At 43.1% G+C, this 22,762-nt stretch overlaps 1 protein-coding gene across 4 annotated transcripts in view; it reads left to right on the top strand.

Annotated features, from left to right (window-relative positions):
• RNF213 (ring finger protein 213) overlaps positions 1–22,762 on the top strand; it is a 182,375-nt gene that overhangs the window by 26,820 nt on the left and 132,793 nt on the right. For 3 of the 4 annotated variants that reach the window (XM_063456332.1, XM_063456331.1, XM_063456330.1), the window contains exons 5-6: positions 9,644–9,822; positions 10,829–11,704. In XM_063456332.1, the coding sequence (XP_063312402.1) occupies positions 9,644–9,822; positions 10,829–11,704 (1,055 nt within the window). The remainder of the gene's footprint in view (positions 1–9,643; positions 9,823–10,828; positions 11,705–22,762) is intronic. The other variant, XM_063456333.1, reaches the window with a different exon arrangement.

Below are 22,762 nucleotides of genomic sequence, written 5' to 3'. Positions count from 1 at the left end.
GGGCAGACTGTGCCGGACTGGGCATGACCGGGGTCTGGGGAGTGGCTTGGGGAAGGGGGTAGGGATAATTTGGATAGGGCAGGGACATGGGGTATGGGAAGGGGTATGGCCAGGCCATCTGGGTGGGGGCTAGGGCGGAACCTGAGGAGGGCGGGATAGCTGGGTAAGGATTAGGGAAGGAGGTGGGAACCTGGGCTGTGGGAGGAGTGGGTAAGGGAGAGGACGGAGAGGGATTAGTAGAGGTGGGTGTAGAAGGAGGAGCCGGAGCGGGTGCAGTAGGATTGGCAGTAGCAAGGGAGGAGGGGTTAGTGAACTGGGTGGATGCAGATGGGAGGGTAGGATTATCAACGGAGAGAGAGCGTAGAGAAGAAATGGTAGATGAAATGTTTGGATTAGACACAGAAGGTAGTGCAGGGATGGATGAGGATGATGGGAATGTTGGGGATGGTGAAGGGGAAAATAAAGATCCATCAGAATTCAGGACCGGGCAAACAGGGGAAGTGACGGGATGGGTGTTGGGAGGATTGGGAGTGGGGAACATGGTCAGCTGGCTATCACCTATTGCTGACTGAACCTTGGGAATGGACATCCCCTGGGCGCCATTTTGGGGCGCTGGCTGAGGGAATGCCCCAGCAACACAATTATTATGATATACATACAGTTTTACACCTTTATGATTTATTTCTTCCTCAACCCAACCTTCCTGCTGAATAGCCTTCGCTTGCCTTTCTTCTCTGTCAGTAATCTACGCCAGCTTTCTGGCTGCAATCTACCACATGAAGGCACAGCAATTTTACACACTTTAGCAATCTTTTCAACACCTTTAACCATCTCCTCACCCTCTCTGTCTTCAACTAAATCACACGCGAGCCAGCCCCTAGCGGGCTTGCTCAATTCCTGTCCCATATCCCCCTATACAAGGCGTCCCAGATATAGGTAAAGGAAAATGAAACAGAACGTCTACAATGCTCGACTGCCACTAGGAAGGGTGGGTCCCCCCTAAGTGCGTCTTCCCAAAACGTAGACTAGTCACTGAATCCGTGTACCCGAGGTGGTAGCCACGGATTGGAGCGGGGTGAGAAGTGTGTGACCAATCACTTCTCTCACAAGAGAAATAGGAGTGGATAGTGTAAATAATACAGGAAGTAGAGTAAGAATCAAAGTGAAGTGAAAGTAGAGACAGACACGGGAGTTTGAATGACTCCCAAATAAACAAAAAACACAACAATTCAATTGAAATACAGTGCATGCATCACAGTTCAAATAAAATCAACAGTAATCCCTCTCCTTTACTCGTGTGACCAAAGTCACCTCCTTCAACCTCGTAGTGTCCCCGCTCGGAGAACGACTTTCGTAAGTCTCACTACCAGCGGCCACAGGAAACAGCAATCCTCTCCGACCCGAATCCTGTATAGCCTCCCTCGTTACAGCAGTCCACTAAGTGTGGCCACCTCTATCCTCACTCCCGTAGCGCCCCTACGGACCCACCCGTAAGTCTCACTACTACGTGGTGCTGGTGACAAGCAATACCTGCTTGAATCCGCCCGCCACAAATAAAATTGGAATTCCACCAGCCTCAGCGCTCGAAGCTGGAGGGTACCACCTCTCTGCAAGCAGAGTTATGTGCACAATGAGGCTAGCTAGGCTATCAAAGTGACACCATGGGGAATCCCCAGGAAGCAATGAGTCTACACCCCTCCACAGATTCCCCCCTCCTCTTTTTCCTTACTGCTGCAGCTACCCAGCACCTAAAAGAGGTAAACAGGCAAAGAAGACCCCAGGAAAACTTCCACAGGTCCACCCCCCTTTTTCCTTACAACCACAGCCACGTGGTTCCTAAAAGGAGTAAACAGGCAAACAGAGGACCCCAGGCAAACACCCCCAGGTCCACCCCCCTTTATCCCAAAAGGGGTACACAGACAAACATAGGACCCCCAGGCAAACTACCACAGGTCCACCCCCCTTTATCCCAAAAGGGGTACACAGACAAACATAGGACCCCCAGGCAAACTACCACAGGTCCACCCCCCTTTATCCCAAAAGGGGTACACAGATAAACACTCTACCCGGGCACTTAAACTAAAACAGGCCAATACAAACACACCCAGGCAACAGATAGACTAAATGCAGGTAAACAAGTGAGTAACAAGACACCAGGCAAGATATTACCTGTCTTTGATGTCCTCCCGGGAAGCAGTCACAGACACGTGGACGGGTCAATCAAAGGGGCTGGAACATACCGGTGGCTCTGCAGAAGTCTCTACCGTGTAATCAGAGGTGATCAGTCTCCCTTCCTTCCCCCCGGATTCCTCCGTCCAACAGCGTCTTCCTTAGGACGGCTTACCGGCCAGAGGCCATAGCCCGGTGCCCCACGTTGGATGCGCCAAATTGATGTAGATTAATTTAGAAATAAACAAATATGTTTAACCCCTTAAGGACCAAACTTCTGGAATAAAAGGGAATAATGACATGTCACACATGTCATGTGTCCTTAAGGGGTTAAATGTCTATCTGTTCCTGTCCAAATCTGAGATGATTAAATTGCGTATACGCAGAAGTAATTCAGACTGACACACGGAGTTCAGGTTAAAATAACTTCTAGGAAATTTATTAGCATCTGAAGAAAAGGAGGGCTCGCAGGCCCTTATAAGGGTGAATTTGCATCATCATTGATTATCAAGATATCAGTAAATAAACATCATTAATTGGATTAATTGTTAAGTGGCTGTGTCAATGTCCACCCATCAATATGATTAATTGGCTCAAAAACTAAGTGGTTAGGTAGGTGTCCTCCCACCGAGAGGTGGTATTGTTCTGGACACGGGTGTGGACGGATGGCTCAGGCGTCATCTTTCCCAGCACGAGGCTTACTCGGTGGAAAGGGGGGCTTGGGCGTCATTTTGCGTAGTTAGTGATGTCAGTCTCGTGGTCAGGTGCAAGGTTCTTTTATGAATAGAACATTTCATTAGGCCGGTGTTCTCATGGCCTTCAGATTATACTATGTTGCAAATTACAGGAGATTCAGCAATTCCGGGGTTAGTCATGTCTTTATAGAAAATACAGTCTCTATTCATTATACTAAATGCTGTTAGGAAATTCTGTCATGTAATGTGGACAAAATGGAGGGTCTGTCATAATGTGAGGTTATGTGAGATTAAAATGGAGTTAGTACAATAATTCAATACAGGTTCAATAAAGATTTTTAATAATTCTACATCAGTTGGACATCAAAAGCTTGCTATCCCCTAGTCAGCAATAATGTATACACATGGATAGTATTACTATATCATCTCTCCGACATTCCTCTATAATCACAATTACATTTTCGTTCTTATAACAGTGTATGGACACTATTTTTTACGATATTCATTCTCTTGTAAAAAAATGTGTATATTGAAACCTCCATCCTAAATTGATTAAATAATTAAAAATACAAATAGCTCTTTTGTTTGGTTAGATACAAACTGTTCTAATCACAATTGGGTTTTCGTTCTTCTCACAGTGTATAAACACTATTTCTTACAATATTCGTTCTCATGTAAAAAATGTGTATGTAGAGACCTCCATCCTAAATTAATTAAATACTTAAAAATACAGATAGCTCTTTTGTTTGGTTGGATACAAACTATTTTTTATGTCTGATGGGGCTGGTCCATTTGAATCTACTCCACAAAAGGGTTTTCTTTATATCATTCAATGGCTAAACATTGAATCGGTTATTAGCATTTAATATTGCACCGATGTTTAAATTATAATGTTTAATCAAAAAAGTGATCCCAGCACTTTTATGGTGATAAAAAAAAAACTGTAGAAAATGCTTATTCTCCCCAGATATATCTAAAATTAACCCTTAAAGATATCTCTACAGACAGCACAATTAATTGTGCCGTAATTAGAGTAAATAAATTTGAAAACGATACAGTCTCTCTCTTGGTCAATAGTGTAGTTTTCAAATTTATTTACCGTACTCTAATTATGGCACAATTAATTGTGCTGTCTGTAGAGATATCTTTAAGGATTCATTTTAGATATATCTGGGGAGCTATTTGGATTTTTTGTAATTTTTTTTTTTTTTTTTTTTAATTTCTTTATTTTTGCAGTGCAAAGAAGAAACATAACAGCAGGCGTGTGGTGCCCCAATAGCATTCCTCACGCTTAGAATTAAAATTTTTAACAATGGGGTTACCATAAATCCGTGCACATTTTTTAGTTATTTATGTCAAGACTGTCCACGTTCAAACTTTACGCTGGGTATGCAAGTAGGATAAAAATTAAGTAAAAAACAAAGGATGATAAAGGTGCTAGCTACGTCGTCTCGCTAGTTCGTCTATGCAAAGATAATATAGTGTGGGCATGTTTCATGGCATAGCAGACTCTAGTTTTGCGATATTACATATTAACATTATGCTAGGAGTATACAGGCTATAAGGCATCGTATAAGGCTTAACAGTGCTGAAGCTTTCCTACGTTATAGCATTATATTAGTGTTACTGGTTGTGCTGGTATAGCTAGCTGGCAGATACTTAGCTTAAAACAATCTCTTCAAATGGTACAGTGATATAGGTGGTTTGACCATGGACTTATAGCAGTGCCGGCAGTAACAGAAAAACAAACAGTGGTGGAAACACAAAAATAACGTTGTCGGCTAAGATTCGTGGGAGTTCATTTGGGGTATATGAGGCTGGGTTTACAGTGAGTACTATGCCTGCTATTGAGTCCAAGTCCCTGTTGGATCAGCCGATGCCGTGTTGGGGCTGAGTGTGTGCCCTCTGCGTCGGTCGGTGCAGTTGGCGCGGTCTCCCTGGTGTGCGGGCGCCCGACATCCCTGGGTCTCATAGGAGTACGTTGGTCTGCGAGTCAGCTCTCCGGTTTGCAGTCATGCTGTGCGGAGATGGATGCGACTTGAGTTGATTCATCTAATGCTGTTTCGGGGGTAGACGTGCGCGTCTCGCGATTCGGAGTCCCCTGCCGATGGAGAGTCTCTGCTCAAGAGGTGCCACGTGTAGCCGGTGCCGTTTGGAGCCTGTGGTGAGTAGATCTCTGTCAGCCATGGGTTTGGCGCACCAGGGTCTGCTTCCAGTCGCTGGGTGTTATTCACTAGGCTGGTATTCTGCTGGGTGTTTGCAGCATGTGAGACACTCCCTGGCAGCAGGGGTTTAGGTGATTGCCTGACTGCTGCTTCACCAGGTGTCGGTAGGCCCCGTGGCGTGGTAGCGGTTGCGGGCAGTCGGCGAATCAGTGAGTCGTTCTGTGCTTTGCCCAGAGGAGGAAGGAGGCCACCGAGATTCCGGCCATAGCGGAGGTAAGTAACATGTTTGGGTTCGGTGGTGTGTGCAGGTGGTCTCGGTTTGCTTATGGTCTTCATGTCCTCACACATGGCCTCCGCCATTTTGATTGCAGTGCTTGGGTAGCGGGTTTTGGCGGCCCAGTTACTGCGCCTCAGGTGCTTCGTGGTGCTCGGGTCCCGAGGGTGAGGACCGGGATCACCCCCCCGGTCCGGGGGGGGGGGGGGGGGTTTGGGGCCAGTTCCCCGCGGGTCCGACCTATGGCTAAGCGCTGATCGGCAGGCAGTGGGGCAGCGGCCGTCCACCCCACACCCGTCTGAGTAGGCCTTGAGGTGCCGATGAGGAACCCTCCTCCTGGGGACTGAAGCCTGTTTGGCCAGCCTCTCCCTAGATCCAGGGCTCTCTGCCCGCTGAAGGTCACCAGTGCTGGACGGTTTTCTGCCCAAAATTGCAGTTTGGTGCTCTTTTGGGCCTAGTTTGCAGGAGCTGGTGTCGAGTGCGACCGTCCAGCTCGGCGGTCCGGTACCGCCCCCCGCTATTTGTATTTTTAAGTATTTATTTAATCAATTTAGGATGGAGGTTTCAATATACACATTTTTTACAAGAGAATGTATATCGTAAAAAAAATAGTGTCCATACACTGTTATAAGAACGAAAATGTAATTGTGATCATAGAGGAATGTCGGAGAGATGATATAGTAATACTATCCATGTGTATACATTATTGCTGACTAGGGGATAGCAAGCTTTTGATGTCCAACTGTGCCACACAAAAGCAAAGTCCGTTTTTTAATTATAATATAATGGAATGTGTCATTCGTACATACATTTATAAATGTGAATTATCAGATGGATCTTAGTATAATCTTTTAATTTTAAGCAAGGAATATCATTGTCTATAATTTCCAATTTTGATATATTTTTATATTTGCTAAATATGAAATGTGAAATTAGTTAATTTAATTAGCATGCAATAGTGAGTAGAAAACGATTTGTCTTACTATAGAACAGCCTTAAATGGCATACTCTCATCAGATATGATAAGACTGCTTGTTTGTAATTAAGTGAAGCAATTGACTGGATTTGAATATACATTTAAGTGGAAATGTATTTAGGACTATTACCACTGTCTATATGTATTTGTATGAATATAGCACTTGTATAAGATAACGTTTAAAAGTCACTACAAAAGTTTTATTACGGAGCTACAAGATCCTTATCAAACTACAAGGCACTTATGTATACCTACTGTCCCCCTTAACACTTCATCTTAAAAAAGCTCAATCTAACGAGCGAAACGCGTAGATCGTGTTTTTGGCGGGACTTTTGAATTTTGCAACGCTCACAGCAGTATCTGGAAGCTGGCGCTCCTGGAGAGGACCGATCTTAGTGCACAGGACCGGTTCTGAATAAGCAGTATCCACGGAGCGGTAACATTCAATTCTTCCATTGACACTCTGTTTGAACCTTGCTTTTACTGTGAATCTTAGAGATAAGCTTCACAATATTTTATTGTAAGAGTTTCTCCTATGGGGGTCTTTTTATATGGGAAATAAAGTTGTTACATTTTTACGCTATGTCAGTATCTTTTCTATTTTAAGGTTTGGATACGTACAAAGACACAGATTTGACATACTACTGTTACAGCAACTTATCCCTGCGGACTTTTAAAAGTGCCCTCTAATAAGACTGGAATGAAAACTCTTTATTAATAGATATATTCTGTGCTGAACCCTATGTTAAAAATAGGGGTAAATTCACTAAGCACTGATACATGATTTGTTTTAATTTTTGATCTACCGGTGAGCATTATGGTTGGTGTTGGTCGGAGGGATAATCGGTTGTTCAGCAGCGGAGGTGTCAGGTGGGTCAACATGGAGGAGAATTGAGTGCGGCGCGAAGCTTCTCCCCAGCTCCAGGCTTTATATTGGGCCCACACTTCGTGTCCACAGACTCGGGTACCTCTCGGGGCCGGGTCTTTCCCATTGTGGACGCTGTGGAGGGCCCTGATGGTTCTCCGCCGGCGGCGGCGGGCGACCCTCCTGCGGTGTGGTCGGTGTTTTGGAGAGCGTCTCCTGTTGGGCCCCTGCCTAGAACGGCACTCCGCCAGTAAGTGTAAGGCGGCTTTGCCCGGGGTCTGCCCTCTCCGTCTCGCGGCCTTTCAGCTGCCCCACTACCTTATGTCGGTTGGGGGTTCGTTGAGCCTTCCGTTGCTCCAGTTTCTCCCAAAAACTTTGCAACAGAGCATCCAGGCGTTCGTGAAGCGGCTGAGGGGTCGCAGGCTCGGCGTTAAGGTTTTTGGTCGCCATTTTGTGATACTCAGCTTGCTGGTTCAGAACATGCTGTGGAGTGTCGTCAGCGTTTGCAGCGTTTGTTGGCCGATAATACATGCTAGTGGGGACCAGGATAACCCCCGCCGGTCCTGGGGGGGATAGGGAGGTCCGATACTGCGGGTGCTTCATGGTTTGGTGAGCTGGGAGAGCGGCCGTCTCTCGCCAGCTCTGTGAGATGTAGGCCTCGGTCCTCCGGTCCAGCATCACAACGGGCATTTAGGCTTGCAAGGTGTCCCCCGGTACCCGTGCCCTTGTGTAGCAAGGCAGGGTGAACTGGGGTGCAGGATTTCTTGATTTCCCGCTGATTTCCGCCGAAAACCGGGTTCAGGCTCCAGAGCTCACAGTAAGCGTGTCTGTTTAGCTCCCCGGTCAGGCTCCCCCCCCCCCCTTCCCCCCCGAATTTTATTTATCTGATTATTTATTTTAAAGGAAATTTTATTTTATCATCTGCTATTTTTTAAAAACCCACCTTCAAGTTAGCCCCAAATTAGAGCCTCTGTGAATTAACAATAGTTTGTTCTAATTGTTGTACCAAATGGCTCAGGAATTACTTGTTGATCCATCTACTGACTGGAAGGCCCAGCCTTATTCCAATATGTAAAAGGATGTGATTATAAATACAATAAATGCAAACACACAAGTACTGTACAAAGAACCAGGAAGTCAAGTCATGTGACGCGAACCATGCTGTTTTTCTCGTAATAATGTTACTATATTAAAAGGGACGTAGCTCCTTTTGTATAATAAGAAATGTAAATGAAAATATCCAAACTCTGTTATTCTCGTATTCTATAGAATGTCTGACTTCTTCACGTTACCTGTAACATATTAATATCCACCCTGGGGTATATGTAGAAGGATGTTTAGAAAACCGATTTGAACATCATGGCCTAAAGTCTGCTAACGATGCATTTATTTAGTGTGATCTTAGACAATAGAATAGCCAGGAACGTTCTCTATGGGCCGAAGTCTCAGGGGAGCTTGTTTTAATCTGTATTAAATCATACTGAAACTCAGCCGTGATTCCACCCTGGCAATTACCTCTCGGCTTTCGAAAATCGGGAGACTTAGAGATATTCTGGGCTGCCTAATATCAATTCTGTGCAAGAATCGCGTTTGTCGCCAGCACCCACAGAGAGCTGGCGACAGATGTCATGGCCTTCTCCCTTGCAGGCAGCGCGCATGCATTCTGAGCCGGTGAAACGGTCCAATCAAATGCTAGTCTGTAATAAGCATTTGAGTGGACAGCGTGAGGGCGCGAATGACATCAGACGGAGGCTTGAAGAGCAGCGCTGGGAGCTTTGAATACAGCTACGTTTACGTTAATCCTGTAAAGTAAATAATAAAAAGAATAAACAGAATTATGATATAACATGAAGACCTGGGCAATTATCCAGCAAATTTCCCAATAAATGAGCACTACAAGCTCTATAATCTCTGCAATTCGCTTGCTTGCCTGGACAATCCCAGGAAAGAAGTCAAACATTTTTAAAACATATTTACTACTTACAGTAAGGGGTTGCCATAATTCAGGGATTATGGTTCTTGCAGTGTTTCGGTATAAATTTTTGTTTTGCTTAATAAGTTCACCTTGCAACCAATCTTTCCCAAACTGCCGAGTGTTTCCGCTATGGCATTAAAAATCGCTGTACATAATGTCACCACTTGGATTTCCGGGAGTTGTAGTTCAACTGTTAGCTATTAACAGTAGAAAATTGACAAAAGAACCACAAATCACAGAAGCCCCAGGTGTGCTCATGAAGCCGTGTATAGGGTATAATCGCAGCGGTGCTAGAGAAAGCCTAGTGTGCACGAATCACATTCTGGTTCAGTGAGAGCTCACAAGAGATGCTGCAAAGCCTGGGATATTGCAGACGATGTAGGAACTTCAAATGTCATTCCACCACATTTACAACTTTTCCGATCACCACTCTGATAAACCTCCTTCTATGACTAGTGAATTCACCAGCTATTCCGTGTGAATACTTACATGTTTTATCCTTTATTAATTTATTTTTCTTGTAGGGGATGAAAATGCAAACCTCCCCTCTCTTTCTGAGATGGAGATGGAGTCCGCACAAGAACTCATTTCAGATCCTCTTCCTTCTTCCAACGCACCCCGGATCAGCCCGCCGGCTACCAATGTACACGTGCGCGAGCCCGCATCTCTGGATGATAGTTTAAATGCTCCACCAAGTAAAACGGTAAGTGGAACGTACTGCCTAGCTGATGTGTACATACAGTCATACTGAACTCCACATTGTGTATCTTCAATACAATTTCACTTTGTAGGACTTTACACCATTTTTTAGATGCTAAATCTCTCTCTACCCCATTTTTTTCTTTTTCTTTCATGCCATCTCTGTGCTTTTTAAGTATTATTTTTTTTACAAATATACATTATCTTCTATTGGCTGCACAGTGAAGCCACGTTTGGGCAAAGCCCATACATCTAAATCCCTATTCAAATCTTCTTAAGCAATATCTAGGTGAAGACTAGTCAGGCACTGCCATTGCAGATGCTGTGGACTACATCTCCCATGATGCTCGGTAAATGGACTACCTCTACAACCCTTCTGCTGGCTCCATCTGAAAGGGTGACGGCTCATTCCGTGCCAACCTTCCCCTGCTGTACCCCTATTTGCACAGTGTGGTATTAATGTTTCTTACTGTGTGGTATTAATGTTTTCTGCATGGATCTCTCTGGGTTCTATATTTATCAGTCATCCATTTAATATTACGGTACTTTATTTTATTAGTTGTATATAAGCATATTATAGTATCTTGAATTGTAAATAATAGAATTTTTTTTTTTTATATATATATAAAGCTGAAATCTGTAATTTCTGTCGGTCCTTATGCCATGAAGTCCTGTTAGTCTTGTAGAGAGTGAGAGACTCTATAAGACCTTCTAGAATTTTATATTATATATATATATATATATATATATATATATATATATATAGCTCTCACACATTTTTTTTTCTTGTGACAGTTATATGTAATCATTATGTTATTACACAGCCCGTGTGTAATATATTATACATCAATAGTTTGTTAATTGAAATAGTCTGATCATTTGAAAGCTCCATGGATTGTATTGAGGGAAATGTTTGGTAGAATGTGAAACTACATCAATACTTTTTACTCCAATGTGACGGATCACATGTGTTTTATTGATGTTTAATGATATGTTTTTTCATATTTCAGAAAAAGAGTAGGAAGAAAAATAAAAACAGGGACACAAATAATCCGGAAGGTAGTCAGCCGCCCTCTCCGAGTCTCCCAAGTTTGGAAAGTTTAAGCATTTCTGTAATTCCAGAAAATAAAAATGAGACTGGACAGCAGTTGGGGAGCTGTGAGCTACCTCAGGCTCCTGAAAGTGTTGGTCTTTTACCTCCAGGTCAAAGTGACTGTCCAGATCCAGATGGTAACCTGGATAAACCACATCCGCCAGATGAATCAAAGAACGACGTTCTGATGACGGAAGAAGACAAGGATGGTAAGTCAGCTGAAGGAGAAGGAAGTCTAGAGACATCTACCAACAATGAGAAAGATATTGACCAGAAATCTGAAGAAAGTAATGATTGCATAGCTACTGGGAGCATCAAGAATGAGTTAGCAGAGAAAACTGAAGGCAAGGCTAAATCAGATACAAATGTACCCAAAGGGCAGGCCAGAGGGGAAACTCAGAATAAGAAAAGACAAAGCAATGAGCGAGACACAGAAACTACAAAGAAGGTCTCTGACAAACTGAAACAAGCCGATAATGTTAACAAAGGAAAACCTAATAAGGAAAATGAAAACAAGGCAAAAAAAGGCCAGAGTCTAAGCAAGGCGAATGAAGGGAAAGCATCCATTGAAACCCACGTGAAAAGTGAAGCAAAATCTCAAAGTGGCAAACAGGTTGTAAAGGAGAATGAAACAAGTGAGAGTGACGCGAGTGACACAGTAACCGACAAATCCACCAACGTGAACAGAGAAGAAACCGATACAACCAAAACTGGTAAAGGGAAAGATTCCAAAAACAAACCGCAACAAAACAAGACTGTGGATTCCGAGATGGATAAGAGCAGTCCATTAGATGTAAGTTATACTTTATATGCATTTACAAACGTGTGTGTGTTTAGAATACTGAGCCCCCATTCCTGCATTGAAAGGGTTAAGAAGCAATTAACCCCTTAAAGGCCGTTAGGGCATTCTATGCCATTATACATTAAGTGGGCTTAAAAGCCTGTAGGGCGGCATAGAACAGCCCCAGAGTGTCTGACTGAGCTCTCTGCTGGAAGTCAGATCTGCACAGAGAGTCCAGCCGTGGTTTTTCTGGGATGCAGGCAGCTTTGGGGAGACCTTCAAGGGTCTCTCAGCCTGTCCCCAGCTGCCCAGCACCGCTATCTATATAACTGGCTGGGAACCGGGCTTCATTCAAAATTGCACAAAGTGTAATTCTGAAAACGGCCAGTATTGATATTAGCAGTGGGTTACCTTAAGCCTAAAGGGACACTATAGTCACCAGAACCTACAGCTTAATGTAGTTGTTATGGTGTCTATACCATGTTCCTGTAGGGATTTTCTTGAAAACACTGCCTTTTCAGAGATGCAGAAATGCAGTGTTTGCATTGCTGCCTAGGGACACCTCCAGTGCCAGTCACTCAGACAGCCACTAGAGGTGCTTTCTGGGTCAGTTTAGTGTCTCCATGCTCTTCATGGAAACGCTGAGATTTCCCCATAGAGATGCATTGATTCAATGCATCTCTATGTGGAGATGCTGACTGGCCAGCAGGGTGTTTGGCTCCGCCCACGCCTTCTTTATTATTATTATTGGTATTAACGCCAACTAATTCCACAGCAGAATTATGAAAGGGGGTAAATTTTACAATAATTAAGACAATTACACAGGAACGATAGGTAGATGAGGGCCCTGCTCAAACAAGCTTACAGTCTAGAGGCCTTGGCTGAGAGCATCAGAACTGATCATCTCAGCCAATCCAGTGCTTTCCTATGGGAAAGCATTTAATTGGCTGAGATGATCAATTCTGATGCTCTCAGCCAAGGAGGTGGAGCGGGGGTGTGGCCAGCACCGGTGGACTTGTGCAGCGTTGAAATAAAGGTACAGTAAGTTTATTACCGTTTAAGAGGGGGTAATTGGGGGGCAAACCACCTAAATGGAGGTTTTTAACACTGTGGGGTCAAGAATAAAGAAAATGTCACCATACTTACTGTCATTTTCTTTTCCTGGATATATCCATGGCAGCATCACACTTGGCTGTTTAGGACAGGAAATAAAGGTATAAATACTCCTCCTACCAGACCGGATCTCCAGTCTAGTTACAAGCTCCTAAAAAATAAATTTATACAGAAGGGAGGGATGCAATGCTGCCATGGATATATCCAGGAAAAGAAAATTACGGTAAGTATGGTGGCTAATCCATGGCAGCATTACGATAGGGTAATACCCAAGCTCAACATCTGATGGGAGGGAAATAAACAAGCACCCACCAATATTTGTAAAATCAGATAAGAACAAGCAAACTCTGGCCACTTTCTTGGAGTATCTGATTTGTGAAATCTGAATAGAGAACAGAAAAACTGTTACAGTCATCTGGCTATACCATAGATATCACATGACTATAACCACCCGTTTCTAGATTGCCAAATCATAATGAAATCAGCAACTTACAATATCCAGGAATCTAACACTTGTCCATTCCTGGACAACATCATCGAATTATACAGATCTAAAGATATACCAATATATGAGCAGGAGAAATAAACCAGGCTACGGAATCAATCTTAGATTATCATGTACAGTAAGAAAAAACACTTCCCCCCCCAGTCAAAGGCAACTGCAGAGGTACCCAAATTAGTGTTCGATAGGAGGAACAGGGAATCAGACCTCTAACCCAACTAAGCATTGGCATCCTTATAATTGCCAACTAGGAGGAAAATCAACAAAGGTATTAGATATAAAATAGCAGAGAAACCAACCATGAGTGAATAGGCCAGGTTAAACAGGAATAGTACCAAGACTGAGAACAACTACAGCGTCAGGGAAGCTGCTAATTCTTCCAGTTTCTCAGAGATCAGAAACTGTAACGTAACCTCCTAAAAAAAATCAAACAGAACATTCTCTCAAGGAGAGAGACACTGACTCGATGCTATAGGAAAACAGAAATACAGGAACAATTCAGTAATGTAGTATCGTAATAGGTAGAAGACTTTATAGTGACATCTGAGAACAGAAAATTCAATAAGAACGAGTTAAATGAAATTGCGTGAGACATACCTTATTACGATGCTAAGTTCAAGGTATCAAAGCATTGCAAATATCAGGATACTCTTTATACTTGGATTGTTCAAAAAACATTATGAATGGTAAGACAAGATACAGTTACCAGCAGGTATCAGGTAACCGGCAAACAGTGGTTGAAAAAACGCAATTGAAAAAAGTTAATCAAACATGATGAAAATAGGTAGATAAATAATAAGTGCAAAAACAGACACATCGTCTGAACAGATACTGCATCTATCCAAAACATAATGTGAAAATTCTCTGGACATTAAATCTGAAATATGGTAACATTGGATCTCCTAAACCTGGAATATAGAGATTAACACGGTCTGTGCCACAACATAGGATAACCAGGCAGGATAATACCAGATAATAAATTGTACAACAGTATGACAACTTAAACCAAGCAGCACTGGAAAATATCCGGTTGCATTAAATATTCCTTTGTTATAAATAATAGCAGATTTTGAATAGATATAAGATGAACTTCTTATTAGTAAATTATATAGGACTTACCGGAGACAGTAGAACTATCTTCAGGATCCATTGTAGTCCACCTTCGACTCCTCTGTGAGCAGTAGCAGGAGGAACAAAACCCATAACATTCCAGTGGAAAAGGTAATACGTAATAGAACTCACAAGATTGAACTCAGAGGCCCAAAGCTAAAACATATCGGCCGTTATGATTTACTACAGATTATACATAGTGAAACAGGATTCCACCACTGTGAAGGCAGGCTGGAAATCACTGCAACATGTCTTGTTGTAAACCAGGTCCAGTGTAGACAAAAAGGCCAGAGTTGATATTCTCTGAATTAAGGACTGCCGGAAATTACCCCCACAATCTTGTAATAACCAGGGCCATTAAAGACATTCTCTGAGTTAAGTCCTGCTGGACACCATGGAGAACAGTGGGGTGATGAAAGTAGGAAGGTCACAACAGACAAGACCCAGTGGAGCGCTAATAGATTGAATAAACTCACCCTTTTATTAAGGGATATGTAATATGAGAGAATCTAGAGGAAATAAAATATAATGGAAACAATGGTGTAGTATATAAGGACTTGTTATTCATAGAGAGAAGAATTATGTTGTAACACACTCACATGGTACAGAGCCTGAAAAAGATAGGCTCAAATCATAAGCGCAGGGGTATTTTAAAGCAAACACCAAGCTTCTTCAATGGCTTTATGGCGATCCTCAAAGAAAGGGAGAAAAAAGGGGACAATGGACCAAAGTCCTAGTGTATTATCCTCAACTCAGAATGGTGCCAGAACACATACAAATGCTTGCTCACCTTTAAGAGAGCCAATCCAAACTGGGCTCTCAGTGTGATAGATGGTGTGCCTTTAAGAGGGCACTACTCTTCTTTATAGCAGGAAAGTAGATGCAGGTCGTAGGCTCAAATATAAAAAAACATATTTATTGTAAAACACTTACATAAAATATAAATAAAAAAGTTCCCATAAAATAATGGTGTAGAAATGAGTCCTCTTCCGAGACGCGTTTCGCCTTATGCAAAGGCTTTTTCAATCGGTATCCTGCTCGTGTCTTCCTGCTGTTTAAATACCCAGAGAGTCCTTTCTATTGGTTCCTACTGTCTTCCGGATAGCCAAATATGGCAAGGGGTATTCCGATCAGCTGTTGTGAATTCTCGTAATTCCGGAAGTGACGTATCGCCCTTGCCGCAACGTCACTTCCGTTTCGATCGTAGCCGCCATTTTGATCATTGGCAAGCATCGAGCTCGTTCTCATAGCATTAGTATGCAAAATACAGTATGTACAAACATAAAAGAAAAGGGAAAAAGGGGAATCAGTTTGACATCTTGGTTCCATAAGTGTGTAAATAAGACAATAAGACCAATGAGTGTATACCTAAAAAGAGATAAGGTTAATCCATTTTATTAAGCAACAGCCTATGTTAAGCTGTGTAGATATATTGTCATTTCGATATTATGTATGGGATGTTAAATACATAAGTAAATTTCCAGTGACATTGTTGTCTTAACCCCTTAAGGACACATGACATGTGTGACATGTCACGATTCCCTTTTATTCCAGAAGTTTGGTCCTTAAGGGGTTAAAGGACTATAACAGCCTATATTTAGCTGTGTAAATAAATTGTCATTTCTATCTTATGTATAAGATGTTAAATACATAAGTACATTTCCAATGACATTGCTGTCTTAAAGGGATACACAGCCAGTTGGTTGTTACTGAAATATAAATATAAATTACAGGCATGTATCATCCATATGGAGTAGCCTGTTCTATTAACTATATATACAAATTATTACATGTATACATAGATCCTCAGTGGTATTATTGTCTTAAAGGGGTACAATATCAATTTAATTATCACCAAAATGTACAGATAAGTTGAATTGCAAGCTGTATATTTCATCATAGTGAGGACCATGTGAAGGCTGAGATGAAAAGGAAAGGGAAAAAAACTTATAAAAAATGACAAAGTTCAAAATCATGATTAAGACCTCTAGGGTGTAGAGTGTCCAATTCAAATATCCACTTCATCTCAGCCTTACCCATTTTCCTCACCAGATCATCACCTCTCCAGTCTGTAACTACTTTCTGAATGCCCTTAAATTGTATACCTTTTGGATCACTATTATGTAAGTTCTTGAAATGAAGTGATACATTGTGCTTTACAAATCCATTTTTTACATTTCTGACATGTTCCTGTATTCTCACCTGCAGAGGGCGTATGGTCCGCCCAATGTATAGGAGGCCCCATGGGCACGTCAGCATGTAAATTACTTTTTTGGTATGACAGGTAATGATGTCCTTTATTTTATAGTTCTTATTGGAATCATTGGGATCTGCAAATTCCCTAATTACTCTTTTAGGGTTGTTGGTGTTCCTGCAGGCCCCGCAAATCCCACAGCCATAAAAACCTTTGGACTCATTAAAGGGGTTTAAAACTTCTTTAGCTCTAGTCGAATTATTGTTGGAAAGACTATTTCTTAGATTGGATACTCCCCTATAAATAATTTTAGGTTGTTCCGGTAGGAGAGTATTTAGTATCTCGTCATTTTTAAGGATAGGCCAATGTTTATGGATTACTTTTTTAACTTGTTTACTCTGTATGTTGAAATCGCAAATAAAGGCCAATTCACTGTCCGCGGAGGTGGTAGGTTTCACTTTGTATTTTAAAAGAGATTCTCTTTCTCTAAGACTTATCTCATCATAAGCGTTATCAAGTAGCTGTTTATCATAACCCTTATCTGAGAAGTCATAATTTTTTGTGCTTGTTTGTGAAACATAGCGATATCAGTACAGTTGCGTCTTATTCTAAGAAGTTGTGCCTTAGGTGCGTTGAGAAGCCAGGGTGAGTAATGGCAACTGTTGCCTTCGATGGACACCATACCTACACATCTTGAAAAAGCAAGGACCAAGGTGGATTTTCTCTGTGCTGGGAAACACAGTCATCTTTCTTGTTACAGACAAGGCCAGGAGTGGACTCTCTTGGAATTAAGGCCTGATTGGAATCACTTGTCACACATCTTGTTAACACAAGGCCCAGTGTGGATAGTCTCTGTAATTAAGCCTGATGGAATTCACTGCCACATATCCTGTTAAAAACAAGGGCCAGTGTGGGCTTAGAATTAGGTTGAAAATTCATGAGAACATGTTCCATAAAAACAGTGCTACCACCAGGATCATAGCAAATATGTTTCTCCTCGAGTACCATATTTTAAGGAGGTTCTCCTTCCAAACACCAGAAATACATACATATACATACGGCATTTTCAAATTACTTGAGGACACCTTCAAACAGTAAGGATACAAGGCATATATTTACCACTATAGCTTACATCGGATAGGTTTTACCGCTACCCAGTGGTCTGATCAGGAGAATCCTTATGTACTTTCCAAAGAGTACGGCTAAACCCTCCTGGGTAAGAAGAGGAAAACCAAGTCCAAGTCCAAATCCAAAAAAGGTAATGCAACTTACCTGAAACCAAGTCCACAGCCAACAGGACAGGAGAAAAGACTGGAGATCCGGTCTGGTAGTACAGCCAACTGGGTGGAGCTAACCCTATCGTAATGCTGCCATGGATTGGCCAGGAAAACATGTTTGGATTCCTGAACCTATAGTGTTCCTGTAAGGTTGGAGATAGTGGTAGGGTTAGAATAGAGTACGGTTACACTTATTGTTGGGGTAGAGTTAGCTGTAGGGTATAGGGTAATGCTTTTTAAGAGTTAAATATAGTGTAGGGCAGGGGTCAGCAACCTATGGCACGTGTGCCACGCATGGCACTCCAGGTGGTTTTGCACGCACTCAAGGCTGCCAGAGCCAAACAGACTTTGGCCTATTATGAGTCCCAGTGCGATCTCATAGATCTGCTAGTGCAAATGGGGCAGTGATTGCAGGTGGTGAGGGGCAATCTTCAGCACTTAGAGGAGGTTATCTCAGAAAACATCCTCCCAGCACTTGTGAAATGGAATCCACACTGGAGTAGAGCAACCCACAGCAGCTATCACATCTCCTGTCCGTGACCTGTGTCTGGCCTACCCAGTCCACACGGGACCCCAGGGAAGCAAACCACACTGCTAGATATACACAGAGCTGGAGAAGAAGTAATACAAACAGTCCACATAGAGTCCCCACAAACACCAACATCACAGACAATCCACATACATACATACAACACCACAACCAGCTTCTCAGATGCAATAACACAATCAGTCCCACACATACACAAACCACCAAGCACACAATGTGACATATCATCCATACAATTCTACAAGCAGCTCCCATACACAGCCCACATTTGTAGGTATGAAACACAATACCACAAACTACTCATTAACATATAGAACAGCCACATACACACAAATACAACGCTACAAAGCAACTGTAGCACCCATAATTAATGCAATCAGTATATAGCACCGCACACACCTCGATTTAAAAAAACAGGAACGGCACGCCAAGGGACGTCAAGGTCTTGTTTTGGCACAATACTGCTGAAAGGTTGCCTACCCCTGGTGTAGGGTAAGGGTAAGATTAGTGTAGGCATACGGTTAGTTAGTGTAAGTAACGGATAAGAGATGTTTTTCTTCTTTACATTTTTCCTTTTGTTCCATGAATTTTCCCATTGTTCCATCTGTTGAGTTAGGTATACTTATAGGATGTTAGATACAAGTCCTTCCTGTCTTTTAAAAAATGATATAATATGTATGGGAGCACTTGAAGAGAAACCCTTAAATTACGGTGGAAGAAACCTATAGCTCAAATTCCAGGTTTTCTTTTGGTTCAGAATGTGGATAGTTGCCTCAGTCTTTAACGGGTTAATGGAAAAGTTTCACTTCGCTGGAACTTACGACTTTGAAAAAGACATTTAAAAATCACCTATAACATGTTTTAACCTTTTTCACGTGATGCTGTATTTTCTTACATTTATATTTATCTAAATTTCTATTAAAATTTAGAAAATCTTTAACCTTTTAATCTAGTTCAGACAAGGCACAGCCAGGGCACACATTGCAAATAAGGAGGAGAAATAGATACATTGTATAATTTCTCCCCTTCTCTGTAAGCTCTCTCTATACTGACTGCCAGGTGTAAAGGGCGGAGCTTATAACAATGATTGACAGGGAGCTAAGAACGAGGCGGCTCTCTCTATACTGACTGCCAGGTGTAAATGGCGGAGCTTATAACAATGATTGACAGGGAGCTAAGATCGAGGCGGCTCTCTCTATACTGACTGCCAGGTGTAAAGGGCGGAGCTTATAACAATGATTGACAGGGAGCTAAGATGGAGGTGGCTCTCTCTATGCTGACTGTCAGGTGTAAAGGGCGGAGCTTATAACAATGACTGACAGGGAGCTAAGATGGAGGTGGCTCTCTCTATACTGACTGCCAGGTGTAAAGGGCGGGGCTTATAACAATGATTGACAAGGGAGCTAAGATGGAGGTCGCTCTCTCTATAGTGACTGCCAGGTGTAAAGGGCGGAGCTTATAACAATGATTGACAGGGAGCTAAGATGGAGGTGGCTCTCTCTATACTGACTGCCAGGTGTAAATGGCGGAGCTTATAACAATGATTGACAGGGAGCTAAGATCGAGGCGGCTCTCTCTATACTGACTGCCAGGTGTAAAGGGCGGAGCTTATAACAATGATTGACAGGGAGCTAAGATGGAGGTGGCTCTCTCTATGCTGACTGTCAGGTGTAAAGGGCGGAGCTTATAACAATGACTGACAGGGAGCTAAGATGGAGGTGGCTCTCTCTATACTGACTGCCAGGTGTAAAGGGCGGAGCTTATAACAATGATTGACAGGGAGCTAAGAACGAGGCGGCTCTCTCTATACTGACTGCCAGGTGTAAATGGCGGAGCTTATAACAATGATTGACAGGGAGCTAAGATCGAGGCGGCTCTCTCTATACTGACTGCCAGGTGTAAAGGGCGGAGCTTATAACAATGATTGACAGGGAGCTAAGATGGAGGTGGCTCTCTCTATGCTGACTGTCAGGTGTAAAGGGCGGAGCTTATAACAATGACTGACAGGGAGCTAAGATGGAGGTGGCTCTCTCTATACTGACTGCCAGGTGTAAAGGGCGGAGCTTATAACAATGACTGACAGGAAGCTAAGATGGAGGTGGCTCTCTCTATACTGACTGCCAGGTGTAAAGGGCGGAGCTTATAACAATGATTGACAGGGAGCTAAGATGGAGGTGGCTCTCTCTATACTGACTGCCAGGTGTAAAGGGTGGAGCTTATAACAGTGATTGACAGGGAGCTAAGATGGAGGCGGCTCTCTCTGTACTGACTGCCAGATGTAAAGGGCGGAGCTTAAAACAATGATTGACAGGGAGCTAAGATGGAGGCGGCTCTCTCTATACTGACTGCCAGGTGTAAAGGGTGGAGCTTATAACAATGATTGACAGGGAGCTAAGATAGAGGCGGCTCTCTCTGTACTGACTGCCAGGTGTAAAGGGCGGAGCTTATAACAATGACTGACAGGGTGCTAAGATGGAGGCGGCTCTCTCTATGCTGACTGCCAGGTGTAAAGGGCAGATCTTATAACAATGATTAACAGGGAGCTAAGATGGAGGTGGCTCTCTCTATACTGACTGCCAGGTGTAAAGGGCGGAGCTTATAACAATGATTGACAGGGAGCTAAGATGGAGGTGGCTCTCTCTATACTGACTGCCAGGTGTAAAGGGCGGAGCGTATAACAATGATTGACAGGGAGCTAAGATGGAGGTGGCTCTCTCTATACTGACTGCCAGGTGTAAAGGGCGGAGCTTATAACAATGATTGACAGGGAGCTAAGATGGAGGTGGCTCTCTCTATGCTGACTGCCAGGTGTAAAGGGCGGAGCTTATAACAATGATTGACAGGGAGCTAAGATGGAGGCGGCTGTCTCTATGCTGACTGCCAGGTGTAAAGGGCGGAGCTTATAACAATGATTTACAGGGTGCTAAGATGGAGGCGGCTCTCTCTATACTGACTGCCAGGTGTAAAGGGTGGAGCTTATAACAGTGATTGACAGGGAGCTAAGATGGAGGCGGCTCTCTCTGTACTGACTGCCAGATGTAAAGGGCGGAGCTTAAAACAATGACTGACAGGGAGCTAAGAAGGAGGTGGCTCTCTCTATACTGACTGCCATGTGTAAAGGGTGGAGCTTATAACAATGATTGACAGGGAGCTAAGATGGAGGCGGCTCTCTCTGTACTGACTGCCAGGTGTAAAGGGCGGAGCTTATAACAATGACTGACAGGGTGCTAAGATGGAGGTGGCTCTCTCTATACTGACTGCCAGGTGTAAAGGGCGGAGCTTATAACAATGATTTACAGGGTGCTAAGATGGAGGCGGCTCTCTCTATACTGACTGCCAGGTGTAATGGGCGGAGCTTATAACAATGATTGACAGGGTGCTAAGATGGAGGCGGCTCTCTCTATACTGACTGCCAGGTGTAAAGGGTGGAGCTTATAACAGTGATTGACAGGGAGCTAAGATGGAGGCGGCTCTCTCTGTACTGACTGCCAGATGTAAAGGGCGGAGCTTATAACAATGATTGACAGGGAGCTAAGATGGAGGCGGCTCTCTCTATACTGACTGCCAGGTGTAAAGGGCGGAGCTTATAACAATGACTGACAGGGAGCTAAGATGGAGGTGGCGCTCTCTATACTGACTGCCAGGTGTAAAGGGTGGAGCTTATAACAATGATTGACAGGGAGCTAAGATGGAAGCACCCAGTTACAAGATATAGAAATGTGAATTTCATTTTATTTTTTGCACCTCACAAATACATATTTGTTAATTGAAGGGATAATTAAACATATTATTAAAAATCCTGGGATGTGACAGATGCCCTTTAAATGCACAATATTTCAGTACATGGAGTCTCGTCATCTCTTCCTGTGATGTCTTCAATGCTGAAGACTCTGGTCTAATCAGATGTTTCTCTTTGGGACAGGTGGATCATGCTTGACAATTGCCGCAATCCCCCACCGATGCGTCATTATCAGGCGCACTCACTTCTACTTTTAACTACAGTGCAGATTGAGTGAGACCCCTATAAAGATATGTTACACAGTGAAACCAATTGGGAGGTAAAGTCAACACCTGTGCAGCTGGGAGGTATTAATAAGGGGATTTGTGAAAATGCCAATTTCTCTTAATATTGGCTTTTTATCAAATAACACAGAGTAGACATGGAGTTAACCCCTAATGCACATTGGAGGATGTAAGTGGCCTCAGGGCCCGTCGGGCATCGAGAGTGATAGTAGACAGGTCCTGGAAGAGGGTGATCTGTGCGTCCATATAGGATACATGCGGCCATGCTCTGGCGGTGTCATGAGGGCCTCCTTTAGCTGAAACG

The sequence above is a fragment of the Pelobates fuscus genome, chromosome 5 (assembly GCF_036172605.1).
Source record: "Pelobates fuscus isolate aPelFus1 chromosome 5, aPelFus1.pri, whole genome shotgun sequence".
NCBI classification, from domain to species: Eukaryota; Metazoa; Chordata; class Amphibia; order Anura; family Pelobatidae; genus Pelobates; species Pelobates fuscus.
The sequence above is the reverse complement of the archived record's forward strand: the minus strand, read 5'-3'. Positions and strand labels throughout refer to the sequence as shown.